The sequence below is a fragment of the Artemia franciscana genome, chromosome 5 (assembly GCF_032884065.1).
Source record: "Artemia franciscana chromosome 5, ASM3288406v1, whole genome shotgun sequence".
In the NCBI taxonomy this organism is placed as follows: domain Eukaryota; kingdom Metazoa; phylum Arthropoda; class Branchiopoda; order Anostraca; family Artemiidae; genus Artemia; species Artemia franciscana.
In genome coordinates, this window is record NC_088867.1 from 27,897,896 (window position 1) to 27,918,471 (window position 20,576).

Genomic DNA, 20,576 nt, shown 5'->3' on the forward strand with positions numbered 1-20,576 from the left:
ACAACTTATTCTAATTAAATACCTCTTATGTCTGTCTTATCATAACTATATTTAACATCAAATTCAAAATTATAAATTCATATCTCTCAGTAAAATACACGTATTAGTAAAATACAATATGTTCATACTATTTGGAGTACAAAGAAATTTCAGTTTAAAATATTGGGAAATATTGAAACGTCGAAATGTCGTTGTTAAGTAGTTGGCTATACTCTACCGTGTCCCATTAGGATATCTAAAAATGTAGTATTTTCTAGGGAAGAGAAGATCTTCTCCCTATACAATAGACTGAAACTAGAGGTACATAAGGCAGCCCGACTTTGTAAATGAAATTGTACTGTTGGAATGGAAGTTTAGTATTAGACGAATCTTCTTGTTAGTTTTACTGTTAACTAAAAGTTTTTAACGATTATGATATATTTCGTATCTGTAAAAAAGAATCAACAGAGGGGAATAGGTACGTTAGCTAGACTGAATGATCTAGAAAGCAAAGTCCAAGAATGAAGCTTAAAAAACATCCGGTAATCTGAATAAGTTTAATATTTTTGTTCTGTTTAGAGGCTAAATTAGTCATATCTACTAGAATAATAATGGAGAAAGATAAAAAAAAAGAAAAATCTGCTACTGAACTCAAATCGGTAAAATATTTGTTGATTTGAGTTCGTTAGAGCGATTATTTCTATAGAAAAAATTGGATATTATGGTAACTACTTGTGAGTTTGGGCATGAAGAAAACGCCTAAATTCGTATAAGTTTAATTAGCTTCTAACAAAAACTATTTAATTTTCTATATGTAATATTTCTTTTTACTAATTTTTGCAATAACCATATATTGGAGAATTTCCTTTTTTAATATCTTTCCTATCACGTGGTAGAGTAAATTCTAGCGCTTTGATTTAGATCTTGAAAATATGAAGTGTGTTTCGTGTCTGATTGTTATAACATTGTTTTTTTGGGAGGGAGGGGGAGGAGTCTTTATCTGAATTTTTAAGACCAGTTTAAAAGTCATGTAAATATTATGGATGAAGGGCCCAAACCTGGTAAACTTCCCATTGATACGCCTCTGATTAATGCATTAATTCTTAATTTTATGTAATTTGCTAATAAATTATACAAATTTTGAAGTCACTTTGACGCTAAAATCTTGAATGCGCAAAATATAGAAAGAACTCTAAATTGATTGTGTTTCAGAAAAATTCTTATACCCGCAACAGCTGAGATGTCTGCTCATTGCAGTCCTGCTTGTTTCGTTTTCCCTGAACAAAAAACTCATTGGTAGTAAAAAAAAAATTGAAAAATCTTTGGTAGTCAGTCAGTTGCCATGTGGATTACTCTTCTCCTTTCTTGAGAAGTAATCAACGATTAGTTATTCTTGCAAATTCTTAAAAATAGCTTCAAGTTTAACCATTGAATGCAGAAAGAAAGATAATTACAAAGACTTGCAGAATACCATCAAGCTGTTAATAATGCTTCAATTCATGCGTAAAAGAAATGTTTTTCTCACTGTCTTGTTACTTCTTGGTGGGGGTATTCTTCGTAAATAAATAATTTTTAAGCTTTTTTTTTAGGATGTGTTACTTAGTGGATCTCACATACTAAGTGAGCACTGCATTTTTGAGAATTTAAACGGTGTTGTTACATTGGCACCTGCTCCTGGTGCTCTCTGCTATGTTAATGGTAGAGCAATCACGGATCCAATAGTCTTGAAAACTGGCAGTCGTGTAATTCTGGGACGGAATCACGTCTTTCGATTCAACCACCCTGAACAAGGTAAGACACAAGAAAGCTAGCAGGGTTTTAACCAATATTTATTTTGGGGGCTGGAAGATCAGATTTTTCCAAGCAAAAAAAGAAACACGGAAATACCCCATTCGGGTCTACCTTTATATTAACAGTATTTTTAAGTAAAATGTAAACGAAAAGTTTATGCTCCTATATACTTTTGCCACTAATTATGGCAGTGGTGCTAATTTATTGTGTTTTTCTCTTGGGTGCAGTAAAGATTAATTTACTTGCAATTCGTCTGCTAGCACCTATTTTAGGCTGAAGTTAGTATACTTACAATTAGGCTATTTATCTAGTAATCAGTCTAAAGCTATACTTAATAGGTAATGAATTGATAATTAATCTTAAGAGCACTGTTTTTCTGTTTGAACATGGTATGGTTTAAAGATGTTTTCAACCGTTGGTAACTATCGCATTGAGAAATTATTGACATTTGTAAATGTTGGCTAATTAAATGAAACAGTAATATAAAGTTGATTTCCCACTCGAGACAAGCTGCTGAACACCCAAAAAAGGTAATACAAATGCTGGCAATTAACCTTTTTCCAAAATGAAAAAAAAAGAAGAAAACCCCCACGGGCCAGCTGTAGAATTAAAAAGATGGCAATGGGTGGAATGAATTCGAATTTATTATGCTTTTTCACATGTTGAAAAATGGCCCGTGTTGCCTACACACTAATCCCCTGATTCTGTGCCTTCGGCTGGGGGTACAATATGATGTTGTGGTCCAATCGCCAGACGCTTCAAGTGTTCTCTCCCATATTTCTACATGTTCCCATTTGGAGCTGGGTTGACCCCATTTGAGCTTGCTCATCCCCTTTCCAAACTAAATAGTATGTGTCACTGGGACTTGAAGTCATGTTCTTATGGTCACAGGTCTACTCTGCCCACCACTTGGCTAGCACTCGGCTAGTAATTTGTCATGCAAATGAAAAATAAAGAGCTCTTTTGTGTCTTAAGTCACACCCCCTGAGCCATGCTGGCCAGAATTAAAAAAAGCAAATTGACACAAAAGATTGCAGAACAAAATCGTCAATAGTTAAATGCACGCGTCATTTATTTAATAAATATATATATATATATATATATATATATATATATATATATATATATATATATATATATATATATATATATATATATATATATATATATATATATATATATATATATATATATATATATATATATATATATATATATATATATATATATATATACATATATATATATATATATATATATATATATATATATATATATATATATACTAGTTGGTGGGGGCGCTTCGCGCCCCCCAAGCCCCCCCGTCGCGCGTAAGTCGTTACGCGCCATATTAGTTACGCGCCATTGTAGTTGTGTCCCTATGTCCCACCTGTGAATATAGATAGATATATATATATATATATATATATATATATATATATATATATATATATATATATATATATATATATATATATATATATATATATATATATATATATATATATATATATATGTTTTTAACTACGTAAAACTTGCGAATATACAACATTCTTTGCTGTCCCATTGTCTGTGCATATAAATAGATTGTCAGGTTTACCGACTCTTGAACATGCAACATATAATGGTCCATGGGAAAACAATCCGTATTCAGATCTATACCTCATGATTCTAATGATTGCCCTTGAGCTTTGTTGATGGTGATTGCTAATCGACCATTCCCTGAGTCGCCATCGTCATTTGTATATCCCCCTGTGCACCCCGGCGTCCCCTTTGTAGTTATGTCCCTGTGTCCCGGTCGTCATTTATATTCCCTGTGTCCCGGTCGTCATTTGTGTCCCGGTGTTCCAGTCTGTGATTTCTCTTTGAGTGTCCCGGGCGTCATTTATATTCCTTGTGTCCCGGTGTCCCGGTCGTCATTTATATCCCCCTGTGCCCCCCGGCGTCCCCATTGTAGTTGTGTCTCTGTGTCCCGGTCGTCATTTATATTCCCTGTGTCCCGGTCGTCATTTGTATCCTGGTGTCCCGGTCTGTATATACACTCGTTTTTTAGTTTTGTTTTTCTCCTTTATTTTTTTCCTTTTTTCTTTTTTTTCTTTTTTAGTTTATTTAGATTTTTAGATTTTTTAGTTTTTTTATTAGTTTTTAGTTTTTTTGTAGTTTTTACCATTTTTTTAGTTTTTTTAGTTTTTTTTTTTACTTATGTCCTGGTCGTCATTTATACTCCCTGTGTCCCGGTCGTCATTTGTGTCTCGGTGCTTTGTTGATTGCTAATTTATATTATATTTATACTTATATTTTTTATATTTATTAATATTTTTTTAGTTTTCTTTTTCTCTTATTTTTCAGTTTTTTCCTTTTTTTTAGTTTTTTCTTTTTTAGTTTTTAGTTTTTTTTTGTTTTTTACCTTTTTTTAGTTTTTTCAGTTTTTTTTAGTTTTTAGTTTTTTACCTTTTTTTAGTTTTTTTTTAGTTTTTTAGCTTTTTTAGTTTTTTTTCTTTTAGTTTTTTTTGTAGTTTTTACCTTTTTTAGTTTTTTTTCTTCTTTTGTATTAGTGTGAAATAATTCAGACGTCATATGCGGACAAACACGACGTCACTCGACAGACAGACAGACAGACATAACCCACAAACAACTTATTTTTATATATATTTATTCATATTTTTTTAGTTTTCTTTTTCTCTTTTATTTTTCAGTTTTTTCCTTTTTTTTAGTTTTTTTCTTTTTTAGTTTTTAGTTTTTTTTAGTTTTTACCTTTTTTTAGTTTTTTTTAGTTTTTTTAGTTTTTTAGCTTTTTTAGTTTTTTTATTAGTTTTTATTTTTTTTGTAGTTTTTGCCTTTTTTTATTTTTTTCAGTTTTTTTTAGTTATTAGATTTTTACCTTTTTTTAGTTTTTTTTAGTTTTTTAGCTTTTTTAGTTTTTTTTTCTTTTTAGTTTTTTTTGTAGTTTTTACCTTTTTTAGTTTTTTTCTTCTTTTGTATTAGTGTGAAATAATTCAGACGTCATATGCGAACAAACATGACGTCACCTGATCCACAGATCCACACACAGACAACTTATTTTTATATATATAGATATATATATATTGCCTCTTTTGTTTGGACCTCTTCTGGAAAATACTACTGAGTCTCAATGTCTTAAAAATCTGAATTTCATTATGGTTATTTAATAGTATCTACTTCATTAACGTTTAATTGTATTATCTGTATTGTGTTTTTAGTCACAACTTTGAGGGGGGGGGGTCTAAATCTATTATGTTTTTTTCTAATTTAGCTATGTCACCATAGTGATCAAGGAAAACAGGCTGGAAAAAAGTGCTAGCTTATCACAGTGTAAATGAAAGTTAATTTCACTTTTGCATGTTCGACTGTTTGTTTTTCTGCCTCGTAGTAATGCCTGCTTACACAATAAGAATTTTTTTTTACAATAGTCATAAAGGCTCTTATTAGTTGAAGATGAAGCTATTTTTTTGTTTCAAGTCTTAGAGAACGTGAAATAGCTTAACTTCTAGGGGTATAGGTGTTCTTAATTACTTGCCACTTGATCTACGGAAATTCTACTTGTTTATTTTTTCTCTCTCTTTTTTTCTCTTTTACTTTTTAAGTTGATTAAAATCAAAGACATTTGCCTGAATTAAGTAAAGAATAAAAGAAGCTATTAGAAGGAAAAACAACACAACAATAACACTGTTAAACCTTGCGAATCTTGCTGCAAAGAAACTACCTTTCAAAAAGTAAATTAATTAAATCTAACAACCATTAAGGTACAGAAGATAAGAAGATCGGTGTCTTTTTTTCACAAAATTTTGTGGTCTTTAAAGAAATGTTTAGTTATGAGCATTTCACATTGCTACTTAAAAATTTGCATTACCGAGCTCAAGTGCATATATACAGCTGTTTGCGATTGGTCAGGTAAAAGGCGATTCACCAATTAGACATCATTTTATTTTATTTACTGAAAGTATTGCTTCCTCCCGTTTTCTTTTCAGAAATTTTTAGAGAACACTACGGAATATTGTGGTGCTACATAATCAATATTATTAAAAGTAAAGTACTATTCAATAATGAAAATTAGTTATGTATGACTGTGTTAGCTGTTTCAACTGTAGTCAGGAACGAAAAAGAATGAAATTAAGGCCAATAGTTAAAGCACTGTCAGCAATTAGTATATGTTGTTAGCAATTTTGTCAGTGGCTTGTTCCCGAAATAACTGACTTGTTGAAAGCCTGCAACAGAAATTTTGAAAGAATGGACAAAAAAAATCTGAAGGAGAAAAGTAAATATTCCTTTGGACTTTGACGAGTTCTTCTTATTGCTACAAGTTCTTTTTATGCCTGGGAGGCAATAATTTTCATTATTTCAATAATGAGAATGAGTGATGTATGACTGTTGGCTTTTTCATCTGTAGTCAGAATGAAAAAGAATGAAATTAAGGCCAATAGTTGAAACACTGTTAGCAATTTGTATATATTGTTAGCAAATTTATCAATGGCGTGTTTCTGAAATAACTAACTTGTTGAAAGCCTGCAACAGGAAGTTTGAAAGAATAACCAAAAAAATAATATAAAGGAGAAAAGTAAACATCCCTTGGGACTTTGACGAGTTCTTGTTACTGCCACAAGTTCTTGTTATGTCTGGGAAGCTTTTAAAAGTTTTTACGGGTCAAGAAACGATTTTCACTCGCCAAACAGTCTCCAAGTCCTTGTTTTGAATATGAAATGTATGCAGTAATGCAAAGTTGATTATGCTAGTCAGACATTTATGATCCAGCATTAGACAAGGTCTCGTTTGCTTAGACTTTATTTTTACTTACTGCCTAAAGAATTATATGATGCAAATTAGAGAAAGCGTAATCCTGTTGAGTTTACGATACTTTTTAAATTTCTGTTCTTGTTGTTTTTTATTTCTAGCAAATAAACGTTCAAACGAGGATAAGTTCATTTATTAGATAGTGAAAACAGATACAAAAGTCTCGATATTTCGACCACACACAGCGATCATCATCGGCAGAAATACTGAAGTATTCTGCTGATGACGGTCCCTGTGCATACGATCGAAACATCCAGACTCTTGTATATGTTTTCACTGTTTCATAAATGGACCTTTCCCCATTTGAACTTTTATTTGTTCGTCATGGAAAGGCAGTGTGGTCTTGGAAAAAAAACTAAGGTATTAGGTCTAAAGTGCTTTTATTTTTTAATGAATTCTTCTTAATAAACTGGAATTCAAATTTATCTCAGCTAATTATATCAATTTTAAATACTTGCAAAGTATTTTAAATCAAATTTTTTGTCAGTTTTGGAAATTTATTGTTTTCTTGAACTTTTTGTCTCGACACAAATGTCTTAAGGTGATGTTAATAGTTTTTGTTGAGTTGTGCAAATATCAGAAAGTAGCTTTTTGATCTCTTGCCATTTTCAGTGACTTGCTTCCTGTCCCGAGCCCATAATAAATTTTGTAAACCACAAAAGGAATTATCTTTGTGTTTTCCCTAGAGGGGATGTAAATCTTCTTTATTTGCTATATTTCATAAAGAGAAGTCATAAAAGTTTCTCTGAAATAAAGTCACTATTGTCACTATTGGCTTTACGTACTTGGTGTTTCTACCATTTAATAGTTTAAGTAGTAGCAAATTTTGCCGGACAACAGTCATTTAAAAAGCTTGGCATGTGCACCTCTTTGATAATCAGAGAAAAATGGTCTCCTTCCCCTAAACTTGCTCCCCTCCCCCTAGAAACACAGCCCTTGAAAGTTTCAGCTCGGTCCATCAGCCATGAGGAAAGAAACTTGTAAAATAGTCTAATGTCTGTTTCTATCCTTTTATCCAAAAACTTTTATCAAAAAGAAATATTTTCTAATTATTTTAGTGTTCACTAACGAAAAAAAGCCTAACGCCAGGCTCGAAGGCATGACCCGAGATTAGGAATCTATTGCTGTACTATCTAAGCTAGCGAAGCTCATACTTTTAGTATATTAATATATGCAGATACACTAGCTTCTCATAAATGGTTTTCCCTTAGAGTTACTGACACTTAGCAATGTTATACCTTATACAGCTACAAAAAGGACACACTTCCTTTGTCTCGAGGAGAGGATTAGGTGGTAAAAGTTTTCTGGCTTAATTTAAGATAAAAGAACGTCATACTGTGGGCTCAAGTCCCTTGAGTGCGTAAAATGCCCTTGTTGAGGCTATGTTACTTTTTACAAAGATTCCTGATTTTATCGGGATTTGATATTTAGATTTTTCATTTAACTTTTTCGTGTTTGTGCCCTCTTCTTATCTCTATTTTCCTTATTAAATCGTTGTAATGCAAAACTAAAAAAGGGACGGAGGAGAAATAAGACGAAAGATCAAAGTTTAATTCGTAAACTTTCTTGACTTGTTCCCATACAGAAACAACAATGCCTTTTATCGCTATTTTAGCCTTTATCATCTATTTGGGTCGTTTTTTTTCTTTTAAAATGCCTTAAGTTTTTTTTATTGTTTTTGTGTAAAAGGAAGAAGAACATGTACTGTTCACTTTTGATAATATCTGTTGTTTTTTCCTCTTTGTTTCTTTGCTAAATTTTTGGATTGAACTTAATATAATCACTTAAACTGCTATCTTAAGTGTTTCAGTTTGCGTCTTATCGTTGAATCGAAGAACTCGTATTTTTTTTTCTAAGCGTAATTAATTCTTAACATAGGAAACTTTCTGATTCATTGATGGATTTATGCTTAGGTATTCTCTGTAAACATTTCAATTGTGTTTTTTAGCCCGTGAGAAACGTGTCACTTCTGGAAACTCTAAGTCTCCTGGTGATACTCCACAAATGGAAGCTGACTGGAATTATGCTCACTTCGAACTCTTGGAAAAACAAGGTATTGATCTCAAATTAGAAATGGAAAAGAAGCTCTTGGAAATGGAAGAAGTTTATAAGAAACAAAAAGAAGAGGCAGATCAGTTATTCGAACAGCAGAGAAAGGTTTTAATTTGAAGTCTTCTCAACTTTTTGAATTTTTCATGGTTATTGACCCTGCCTAACGCTTATGCTATATTTGTGTAGCCTTTCACTTTCAGAGGTCACATTGCCACGTATTGGTGCATTAAATCCTAAAGATATATGTACCGTCTGCAAAAATTAAAGGGGTATTTTAGGCAATAATTTATAAGCTCTATTTGACTGTCATTATCACTGATTCTTTTTAGGCTCTACTAGTAGATATGTAATATGTAAAGTCGAAAACTAACTATGACGGATCTTTAGATCTCACTGTGAGGGGGGGGGGCTATTGTCTTAAAAAGAACAGTGAATGGGCACTTGCCGTAAGAACAAGATCTGTCCAATAGATAAGCCCTGTAAAAAACTGTTGAATTTATGACCCTAGCATTTCGTTTTTTATTTGTCGACCTTTCACACACACACCCCCCCCCCACTTCCTGCGAAATAACGAGGTTCTTTCAGGAATGGGCATTTTTATTGAAGTAATGTATATGAAAATCGAAGTTAGATGTAAACAGTGGGGACTGAGGGTGCAGCCCCTCACATTAAGAAGACCCTTGATCAAACAGTTCCTGCTTTTTTTTCTAGACAAGTGAAGAGCAAACTCAAAACTAGTATAAATTAGCGTTTATTAGATGTCAGACAATTTATGGTAAGGTACTGATAGTGAATAGCGACCAGTGGTAATAGTAAAAAAACTCTATAAACAAAATTCTTATTAAAAATAGCTTATATGCGAAAAAAAAATGTTCTTTTTTGCTGAATTTTAGTTTGCAAAAAAAATCATTTTGAATTTACCTATGAAAGCTATTAAGATGAGAAAATTTTGAATAGAAATTCTAAGTTTTAAGGCCCCTTTTAAGTAACAAAAGAGACCACGTATCAACAAAGTGTAGGTTTGTGCAATTTTGTGCTTGTCTGCTTATTAATTATTTTGGCCTGACTAGGGGCGAGAATACTATCGAGCAATTATTGAAGAGCAATTCTGGTGCATGGTGACGCATATTTTACTAAACATATATGCGTTCTATAAAAATGAACTGTTATAATACACCGTTTAAACAGCAAAAGTAACGGTTACAGAGTATTTCATTGCTGTGAACTATAGATAAGGCTAAAAGTCTCTGTATATTTTTGAATTAGGGGGGGGAGGGGTTACAAAAACTCGAAATTTGTTGTTAGGCCACTGCTTCGAAACTTTCACGGCAGACTCATCACATAAATACAGGATGGGTGGGGATATAACCCCTTACTCTACCTTCATTTGAAATACTATTTTTGGGCTTAACTTAAAATAAGGGGGATGAGGGGTGATAGCTTCACTTTTATTGTCGATATGATAATTTTAACGAGAAATACTGGTTTTTAAACTTGAAGTCATTGTGATAAAATTTAAACTTGTTATGATATGAGACGAGACGATAATGATATGAGAAGACAACCTACCTTTTATTTAGGAAAATTATGTTGATTTTTAAAATAAATGTGTTCTGTTGTTTATTTTTTATTGCAAAGCCATCAAGTTGTGTAAAAGATGCACTGCACATGGATGATTTTGGTTGCATTTCTACCAGGAGTAGTATTCTTTCTTCTAATTTTTCATTTTTATGGTTTAAGATTCGCGACACCATCATTTACTTGACACTTGATAGTTTGCTTCTGATCGTATTAAAAAAAAAATAGGTTTTTTTAACTGCAAGTAAGGAGCGATATTAAAACTTAATACGAACTGTATATTCCGTATATGAAAGGGGTTGTCCCCTCCTCAGTGCCTCGCTCTTTCCGCTAAAGTTTGACTCTTTCTCTCAACTCTACTTTTTAAAACAATAAAAACTGTATCCAATGCATCAGGTAAAAATTTTGAGGTAACCATTTTGTTAAAAATAGCTATAAGGTCAGATTACAGAAACTCCGGGTTCCACAGAACCCTTAGGACCCGGAGGCAGGCGTTGTAAGTTATACCCTGGGGGCATATATGGCTTTTATGGAAGGGATGCTCGTATAAACTTCAAAGAGGGCTCATTTGATTCAAAATTGAAAGTTCTATTTCACTTTTTCAGAGTTAAAAGTGATCAGAGGATAGCTAGTCCCCCCCCCCGTTTTCCCCCAATGCATCAGATAAAAATTTTAAGATAGACATTTCGTTTAAAAATAGTTCAATAGACCAGCTCCCAGGGCCCGGGGGTGGGATGAGTCAAAAGTGATCGGAAGACAGCTAGTCTCCCCCCGCGCCCTTTTTTCCCAAATGTATGAGATAAAAATTTTGAGATTTTGTTAAAAATAGGTCAAGAGTCAGATAACAAAAAAATTCCTGTGTCGGCAAAACCCCCCGGGGCCCGGAGGCAGGCGTTGTGAGTTATGCCTTGGTGGTATATATGGTTCTTATGGAAGGGATGCTCGTATAAATTTCAGAGAGGGCTCATTTGTTTGGAAAGTGAAAGTTCTAGTTCACTTCTTCAGAGTCAAAAGAGATCAGAGGGCAAATAGCCCCCCGCCACTCCTTTTTTCCCCAAATGCACCAGATAAAAATTTTCAGATAGCCATTTTGTTAAAAAAAAAGTTAAAAGGCTAGATAACAAAAACTCTGGTTTCGACACAACCTCTCAGGGCCCAGGGGTAGGTGTTATAAGTTATGCCCTGGGGTATGCCCTGGGTGTGCCGTAAAATTTTACTTTTAGGCAAAAAGAGAAAAATTTTCTCTCTGGTCCAAACAGAAAAAGTATATACTACAGTTTTTTTCTTTTTTATGTTTGTATTCTAATTGGCTCTTTAGTTTTATGTCTTATTTTATGTTTTTTAGTTCTTGTTCTTTGTTTTTCATATTATAAAAATCAGAGTGTCAGTCAAATCTACTCCTTGATAGAAAAGCCGTGTCTCACTTAGAAACCATACGAAGCTACTAACCAAATAAGCTATGCAGCAGATGTATGTACTAAAATATTCAAAATGAAAAGTTATGTGTTTAGAAAATATGCTTTTTAGAATTCAGAAGCTTGTTTAGAAGTTCGTTGACTTAGAAGTCTAAAATAGCCTCTGTAGTAGTCCTTTAATTTGAGCAAAAGCCTGTGTATTGTTTCAGCAGTGTGTATAATCTTTCTTTTTCTTTCCCTTTCAATTCCAGTAATACTGAGAGGTAAGTTCATTTTCGTTCTGAAAATCTTATTAGAAAAGCACAAAATTTTATAATGTTTATTTTAGTCAGGTTTTCGTTGACAGTTCCTGATAAAAGACATTTTTTTACAGACTTACGAAGCAAAAATTGACGCTCTTCAAAAGCAAGTCGAAGAACAGAGTATGACAATGTCCCTATACAGCTCTTGTACTACTGACGATCTAGGAGTTGACGAAGATATTTTCGGTAAGTAAACCTAACAGTTTAAAATAAACAAAATTATCCAGTCCCTGTCTTGGAAGGATAAATAAACAACTCCCCACTTAGACATTGATGTTAAAGAAAAGTATAAATCGATGCGTATTATGTCCGTGTAAATGTAAGCCTTATTCAAAATAAAATTACTTAAATGCTGCTAGAAACTTACATCTGAGGAAATGGGTATATAAAATAAGAGATTAACAAAATTGGACTTTTTAAATTTTGATCCTTGTTTGTTTGTTAGTTTCTTTTTCTTTTTTTTTTTGAACATGAATATATATTTAAATACCCATGTTTGGAAGTAAATGCCGGGCCAAAACTTTTAAACAGTGTGGCAATGTTAATCTTTTTTCTTGGGGCTATGTTTCATTATCTTCTTTTTCTTTTGCTAGTTTGTTACTTTCTTTTCTTTTGTCTTTTACTTAGTCTATTTTGTTTTCTACGAGAAGCTGGTCTGCAATAAAAGCTCTGCGATAAACAACATACAGCTGGATATATTATCCTTTGGCAATTTGTTGGTCGTTTCTGTTGTTGATGAGAAACCAGCAAATATTTAATCCCTTGCGACGTAATTAAGATTTAATTTGTAAATTTCACAAAACCATTTCACAGAACCAGACAAAGAATGTTTGTTAAATGACATCTTTGACGACGCTTGGCTCCTAAATTTGTGGGCCTAGTATGCCACTAGTTAACTTTTTCCCTAATTTTGTTCCCTAGAATCATTGGAGGTGCAATTTTTTACAAGATGTTCCACAAGGGCCGAGCGTTGTGTGTCTCTTCTTGTAGGTGATCCAACCTTACCGTTTTTCTGTGTTTTTGCCTTTTTTGTCGTTTTTGTCTTTTTTGTCGTTTTCGTCTTTTTGATCTCGTAAAACTTTAGATTGCAAGATACGTTCCCTCCTTTTGGTACGACGATACGAAGCTTGAATTTACAAAATTAATTAATGAAAATATATGAACTTGTCGAAGCAAACCTCAGGTTAGAGACAATTGAGATAACCTAGTAGAATATTTTTCGAAGAGAGTTGAAAGCTGTGTCGAACAATTGATTTCTTTTAAGTTCTTATTTTAATTTTCTTCTATTAGCTTATGAGGCTCAGTGCTATTAAGTCAGTTTCTTTCTGGGAAAGTAAAGAGCAACATTAAAGCTGGAAATGAATATAAGCTATCCTTCATATTAGGGGGGCTGCCACCCCCTCAACCACTGCTGTTCATGCTAAATTTGGACAAGGGTTTCTTAAAAGCATTTTAGAGGGCGACAAATAAAGCCAGTTGGTAACTACAAGTGAAATATTTACCAATTATATTTTAAAACATTTTCACAAAAAAAAATTATTGTTTGAAGAAAACGCAAATGAACTATTCTTGAAGCACTTCTTTCCTTTTCTTTAATCCTTTTGCTCTTCTGTAAGAGCATTGATCCTTGAAACATGGAGAAGGTAGTCTCCATGTAATTTTAGTCCATTTTAGCGTAATGAATGGGTGTCAAGGAGTGGCAACATCCGTCGTAAATGGGGTTATTTGTATTCGTTTTAAGTTTTAATGTCGGTCTCTATTTTCATTAAAAAAAAAACTTTTTCATTCTGTCTGCTCGCTTTAATATCCTATTCAGGGTAATCTAAATATTAAGAATAGCTCCCATATTACACATTCCATCCAAATATGTTCCTCCAAGTAAGGGGAGGTTAGTCAGTCATAGATCCAATGTCATTGTCTGGGGGGGGATCTTAAGTGAGGGTCTCATATTTTTGAGTATGTCTGACTAGTTGTGTAATAAAAATACTACGTTTACGTTTCAGGCAGGTTTATGTATAATACAGAGAATAAAATACGATTCAACTTAAGCTTTATTCGTTTTGAGATTTATTTATTTGTTTATATTAGTACCTGTTGTATGTTTCTATTATGATTTATAATTTAGTTTCTGTTCGTTGTGGGTTTCATTTATTCTTTAATAGTAATTTCTGGTTGTTTTGAGTTCGAGTTACTGTAAGTTTCTATTTCTTCTGATATTCACTTTCAAATGCCCTTTACTTTTCTTTGGAAAACTTATTTTACAAAAGTTTTTTTTAATTTATTTCTGTTCGTTTTTGATTGCCAAAGTTTCAAGTTTTTCGAAATTCCCTATTTAAAAATATTTTTTTTATTCCAAGATAAATTAACAGTTTTGGTAAGAACTAATAAACTAAACTTAATATTGGATATATAATGATATTAATTGCTGAAAGCTCACCAGCTCAAGTTTTTGTTTCACCCAGGCCGGATTTAAAGCTTTGACGCCTCTAACCTCAAGCGTTTTTGCCGCTCCATATGTGCAACGTTTTCGGGGAAGTCGTCAAAACTTCTGGAATAGTGAAAGCCGCAGGGCCTAGTGGGCCTATTGGTAAATCCTGGTCTGGTTTCACTGCAATTTTCATTTTATTTTCAATGTTGCAATAAGAACAAAAGAATATAATTTCTTTAAGTAAAGCGCCAAACACGCAGTAGGCCTTATACTTTTCCGTTAGAGAAACGGGCAGTAACCATATTCCTGTTTGTAGTGAAGACACGAATCAGTCGAAGTAAATAACCCCTCACTCCCTGAAAACGACCGCGGTCTAACAACCAATCTTTAATCCAGTTCTCACTTGTATTTGAATTCTATTCTCCCAATTATTATAATAAAAAAGAGTTAAGCTATTTTTATAGAACTTTGTAGCCTCTTAAGCAAGAGAATGATGATTCTACGAAAGAGAATTGGTTATTTAAGTAAGAGAATGATACTTTTACCGTAAGAGAAGCCTGCAGTAGCACTACTCTTGTTTGTAGTGAAGACACCATTTTTTTTAGAATTACGTAACCCCTGCTCCCTGAAGACGCCCGTGGTCTAACAACCAATCCTTAATCCAATTCTCACTTGTCTTTGAATTCTATTCTCCCAATTATTATAATAAGAAAGGGAAACTAATTTTGCAGAACTTTGTAGCCCATCAGTAAGAAAATAATAATTCTAAGTAAGAGAATTGCTTATTTAAGGAAGAGAATGATATTTTTATTATTTGGGAAATGGGTAGTAGCCATACACTTTTTTGTAGTGAAGACATTATTCATTAGAGGTACGTGACCACAGTTCTTTCGGAAAGAATTGGAGGAAAAATCTTTAACTAATTTTTAACTAATTGCAAAAACCTTCAAGTTTTTGAAAACTCCTTATTTCAAAATAAGATGTTTTTTCGAAATCAAATGTTCATCAAAGTATCAAAACTAGTATCAAATCAAAGTATCAAAACTAGTAACAATATCAAAATACCAAAGTATCAAAGTTAACAAGGTATCAAAGTAAACAAGGTATCAAAGTAACAATTAGCAACTTGCACAACTTATAGCCCTTACACCGTAAATCGAATTTACCACGTAAAACACTGAATCTAAGTATCAAAGTAAACAAAGTATCAAAGTAGCAATAATTAAGTTCCGTAACTCCGAGCCATTTCCCTTGGGCTGGGGGGGTGGGTGTCAACCCCTTAAGCGTATTAATTTGGCCTTTGGACTATTTTGAACAAAATGGCTATCTCCAAATTTTGACCGGATGCCCTTTGGGAAATATGGGGCGTGGGCTAGTTGGCCATTGATCACTTTTGGCTCTTAAAAAAGAACTTCAAGTCTCAATTTCCAATCGAATTAGCCCCCACCAATACGGCAATACGACCACCTTTTCCATAGAACCCTATATTACAATCCTTGCCCCGGGGCTAGGGAAGATTTCTCAACCCATAAGTTATAGCGATTTGAATTTTAGGCAATTTTGAGCAAAATGGCTATTTCAAAGTTTTCATAAGATGTATTTAAAGAAAAAAGGCACAAGGGCGGGGAGGGGTTGATCACTTTTCGATTTTTAAGAATGTACAACTTCCATAAGTTATTATTCTTGTCCCGGGTGCTATGGGCAATTTCTCAAGCCCCTAATTTATAGTAATTTGGATTTTGGACTACTTTGAACGAAATGGCTATCTGAAAATTTTTATCGATGTATTCGGGAGAAAAGGCGGGGAGCGGGGTAGATACTTTCCGATTACTTTTGACGAATCTTAAAAAGCCAACTAGAACTTTCAATTTCCAATCAAAAGAGCCATCTCTGAAGTTTATACGACCATCCCTTACCTTATATACTCTCGGGGCATAGCTTACAACACTTGTTCCTGGGCTCTGGGGGATGTGTCGACCTTGGAGTTTTTGTTATCTAACCTTTAAACTATTTTGAACAAAATGGCTATGTCAAAATCTTGATTGGATGCATTTGGGGAAAAAAGGGCTTTGGGGGGGAGCTAGTTGCCCTCCGATTACTTTTGACCCCTCCGAAGTTTGTTCAACCATCCCTTCCATAAAAACCTTATATACCCCCAGTGCACATTTTACAACACTTGCCATCGGATTCTGGGGGGAGGGCTATTTTATACCTGGAGTTTTTATTATATTATTTAAGTGGTCTATTTTGAATAAAATGGCTCTATAAAAAATGCGATTGGATGCATTTCGGGAAAAGAAGGCTGGGAGGGAGTGGGAGGTGGCTGGTCGACATCGAATCCCTTTTGACGCTTAAAACGTGAATTAGAGCTTTCGATTTCTAATCATTTGAGTCCCCTTCAAAGTTTATACGACCACCTCTCCTATAAATAGCTTATATGCCCTTGTGGCATAAGCTAAAACCCTTCCCCTGGGTCTGGGATAGGGGGAGTTACGTTGACAACGAAGTTTTTGTTATCTTATCATTGGACTATTTCAAACAAAACGGGGATCTCAAGATTTTTATTTGATGCATTTGGGTAAAAGAGGTGTTTGTGTCAGGGGGGGGGGTATGCCTTCCGTTAACTTTTGACTCATAAAAAGGCAACTAGAACTTTCAATTTCCAATCAAATGAACCACCTTCGAAGTTTATACAAAAAACCTTACATAAAAACCTTATACGCTTCCGGAGCATAACTTGAACACTTGCCCCCGGGATCTAGGGGGCTGAGTCGACCACGAAGTTTTGGTTATCTAATGTTTGAAGTATTTAAAAAAATGGCTATCTCAAAATTTGTATAGGAGGGATTTGGGGGGAAAGGGGTCTGAGTGGGGGCTAGTTACGCTTTGATCTCTTTTTACTCTTAAAAACTGGACTAAAACTTCCAACTTTTAATCAAATCAGCCACTTTCGAAGTTTATACGACCACCCCTTACATAAAATCTTATATGCCTCTGGGGCATAACTAAAAACACTTGCCCCTGGGCTCTGGGGGGCTGTGTCGACCCTAGAGTTAACTGATATTTGAACAATTTAAAAAAAAATGTCTACCTCAAAATTTGAAACAACCACATATGACCCAGAGCATAATTTACAACGCCTTTCCCCGGGCCCTGGGGGGTCGCGTCGACACCAGAGTTTTTCCTATCGGACCTTTGAACTATTTTTCACAAAATGACTGTCTCAAAATTTTAATCGGATGGGTTTTGGGAAAAAAAGGGCGGGGAGGGGCTAGTTGACCTCGGATCTCTTTTTACTCTTAAAAAGCAAACTAGGACTTTCAGTTTCCAATCAAAAGAGCCCTCCCTGAGGTTTATACGAGCATCTTTTCCATAATAGCCATATATGTCCCATGGACATAACTTACAACGCCTGTCCCCGGGGCCTGGGGTATTGTGTCGACACCGAAGTTTTTGTTATCTGAAAAATTTGTATCGGATGGGTTTGGGTAAAAAAGGGTTTGGGTGGACTAGTTGCCCTCCGATCGCTTACTCTTAAAAAGCGAACTAGAACTCTCAATTTCCCTTCAAATGAGTCCTCTCTAAAGTTTATACAAGCATCCCTTCTATAAGAACCATATATGCGCCCAGGACATAACTTACAACGCCCCAGGCCCTGGAGATTGTTTCGACTCTGGAGTTTTCATTATATGATCTTTGAACTATTTTTAACAAAATACCTATCTCGAAATTTTTATCGGATGGGCTTGGGCAAAAAAAGGCGTGGGGGGCCTAGTCCATCGGACCTCTTTTGACTCTTAAAATTTGAACTAGAACTTCAAATCTTCAATCAAATGTGCCCTCTCTGAAGTTTATACGAGCATGCCACCGGGACCTGGTGGGTTATGTTGACACTGGAGTTTTTGTTATCTGACCTTTGAACTATGTTCAACAAAATAGCCATCTCAAAAATTTTATCGGATGTATTTGTCGAAAAACAAACCATCAAACTGAATGTAGACAAAAAACAGACAATCTGACTGTGGAAAAACAGTCAGTGGGTTAGTTGCCCTCCAATCTCTTTTGACTCTTCAAAAATGAACTAGAACTTTCAATTTCCAATCAAATAAGCCCTCTCTGAAGTTTATACGAGCATTCCTTTCGTAAGAACCATATATGTCCCCAGGTTATAACTTACAACGCCCGCCCACGGGCTCTGGGGGTTTTGTGTTGACCCCAGAGTTTTTGTTCTATAATCTTTGAACCAATTTTGAAAAAATGGCCATCTCAAAGTTCTTATCTGATAAGTTTGATGAAAAAAGGCGTGGAAGGGGGGCTAGTTACTCTCTGATCACTTTTGACTCTTGAAAAGGACACTTGAACTTCTGATTCCCAATTGATTGAGCCCTTTCATAGTTCATGTGACCCCTTTCATATGAAGTGCCTCTGGGAAAAATAATAATAAATAAATAATAAAATTGGAGCCGTGTGACCTTTGCTGTATCTGTTTTTTTCTGTTCTGTTTTGTTTTTCAAGTGAACCTAATTGTAGTTAATCCGTTGTTTGAAGCGGACACATGTTGGACTGAAAGAGAATATAGATTGGCAACTTGGGCAGCTAGTAAATGGCGAAGACATCAGTTTACATCTCTTCGGGACGACCTATGGGGAAATGCTGTTTTCCTGAAGGAAGCTAACGCCATCTCTGTGGAACTGAAGAAGAAGGTAACTCGCTTATCTGCAAATTTTCGCCTATCTAAACAATAGCAAGGCCTTTGACCTCGTTTGGAACTTGAATGGCTGTCAACGCTTCCCTAATGTGGTTCTTCTTTGAACCCTTAAATGTTTAAGCAAAATTATCTTCCTTTTTTCTTTTTTGAATAAAATAAAGTCAAGATGCTGATGCCAAAAAGCCAGACATCAACCGTTGCTGTTGTTTTGTTGTTTTTCTAACCAAATTTAAAACCTTAGTTTTGAAACAAGCGTAATATTATTAAGTCATAAGCATTTTTTTTGAAAAAATACATAGTTATTTTGAAATAAGATGTCTTCTTCTATATTTTTTAAATTCATTCTCTGCCAAAATGAGTTAGAGTTTGAAACTTCGGACTCTTATTGTTATTTTCGTATTAATTTTTTTTTTAGTTTTTCACTGTCTTATTCAAAATTTTACTAGTTTCTAACTACATTTGCTGTTTTTGTAACTTCATTTTTAAAGCTCTGTATTAATATTCTGACTATAACGCCACTTGAAAATAAGTCACGTAAAAAAAAAACTCGTTTAACAGCAAATATAGAGGTTTAGGTGAAATTTAACCTCTAAATATTGTTGAAACACCCCCTTGAATGCTTAGCAGAAGTTAAGTTATAAAGACCGTTAATTTGAATTGCTGCGCTTGAAATTATCTTATTCTAAACTGAAAAATCCATCCCAGTCCTTAAATATAACTCCTCTTAATTTTTTCTTTTTTTTTTCTTTGGTACTTTTTTTTTCATTTAACAAGAACTTACTATTTCTGTAATTCTGTAATTCATTGAAAGACTATTTCATTTATATACAATATACACTCACTGGTAAAGAATAATCACAAAGTTCTGGTTGAAGTGCAGTTTTAGCAAGATGTCTGAGTATATTCATAGCAAGTGTCACTTCTTTAGAACCTTCGCTCAAAGCAAGACTCGCCCGTCTTTTCTCTCCCTTTCCAGTTTTTGTGTATATCCTCTAATATACCCAACTAAAGGCTAAAATATCTGACTATCTGAGACTAAAATAGCACTTACCAACCGAAATTTGCAAAAATAGTTATTTGCGCTGATGGAAAAGAAGATATATGTTAAACAGTTCTAATTAAATTTTACTAACTCTGACTTCAACCAACAATTAGACAAATAGAAATTATTAGAAATAGAAATTATGACGTTATGAAAAATTAGAAATAGACAATTAAACAGTAATATTTGAGAACGAGTCGTGAAAAACGCACATCAATCCACTTCGTAAATATAATGAAATGTATTTATAATTAAATATATATTTTGTCGTGAGAAAAGCTATCCTTCATAGATAAAAATAAGAAATTCAAAATCAGAGTTAACTATGGTAGACAACAGAATAAATTAGAGAAGAAAAACATTATTATAGGGAATATAAGGATTCCTAAGATTTTGATTGTGTGTTTAGCCTAGGTTAATGCTATTTTCTCTCCTTTTTTCTCCAAGATCCAAAATAAGAATATACTGTATA

General features: G+C 33.9%; 1 protein-coding gene across 5 annotated transcripts in view; it reads left to right on the forward strand.

The window, feature by feature from the left end:
- LOC136027201 (kinesin-like protein unc-104) overlaps positions 1 to 20,576 on the forward strand; it is a gene marked incomplete at its 3' end in the record, with an annotated part of 138,385 nt that overhangs the window by 108,741 nt on the left and 9,068 nt on the right. For all 5 annotated transcript variants that reach the window (XM_065704220.1, XM_065704219.1, XM_065704218.1 and 2 more), the window contains 4 exon segments: positions 1,569 to 1,770; positions 8,528 to 8,736; positions 11,998 to 12,112; positions 18,885 to 19,057. In XM_065704220.1, coding sequence (XP_065560292.1) covers positions 1,569 to 1,770; positions 8,528 to 8,736; positions 11,998 to 12,112; positions 18,885 to 19,057 — 699 coding nt within the window.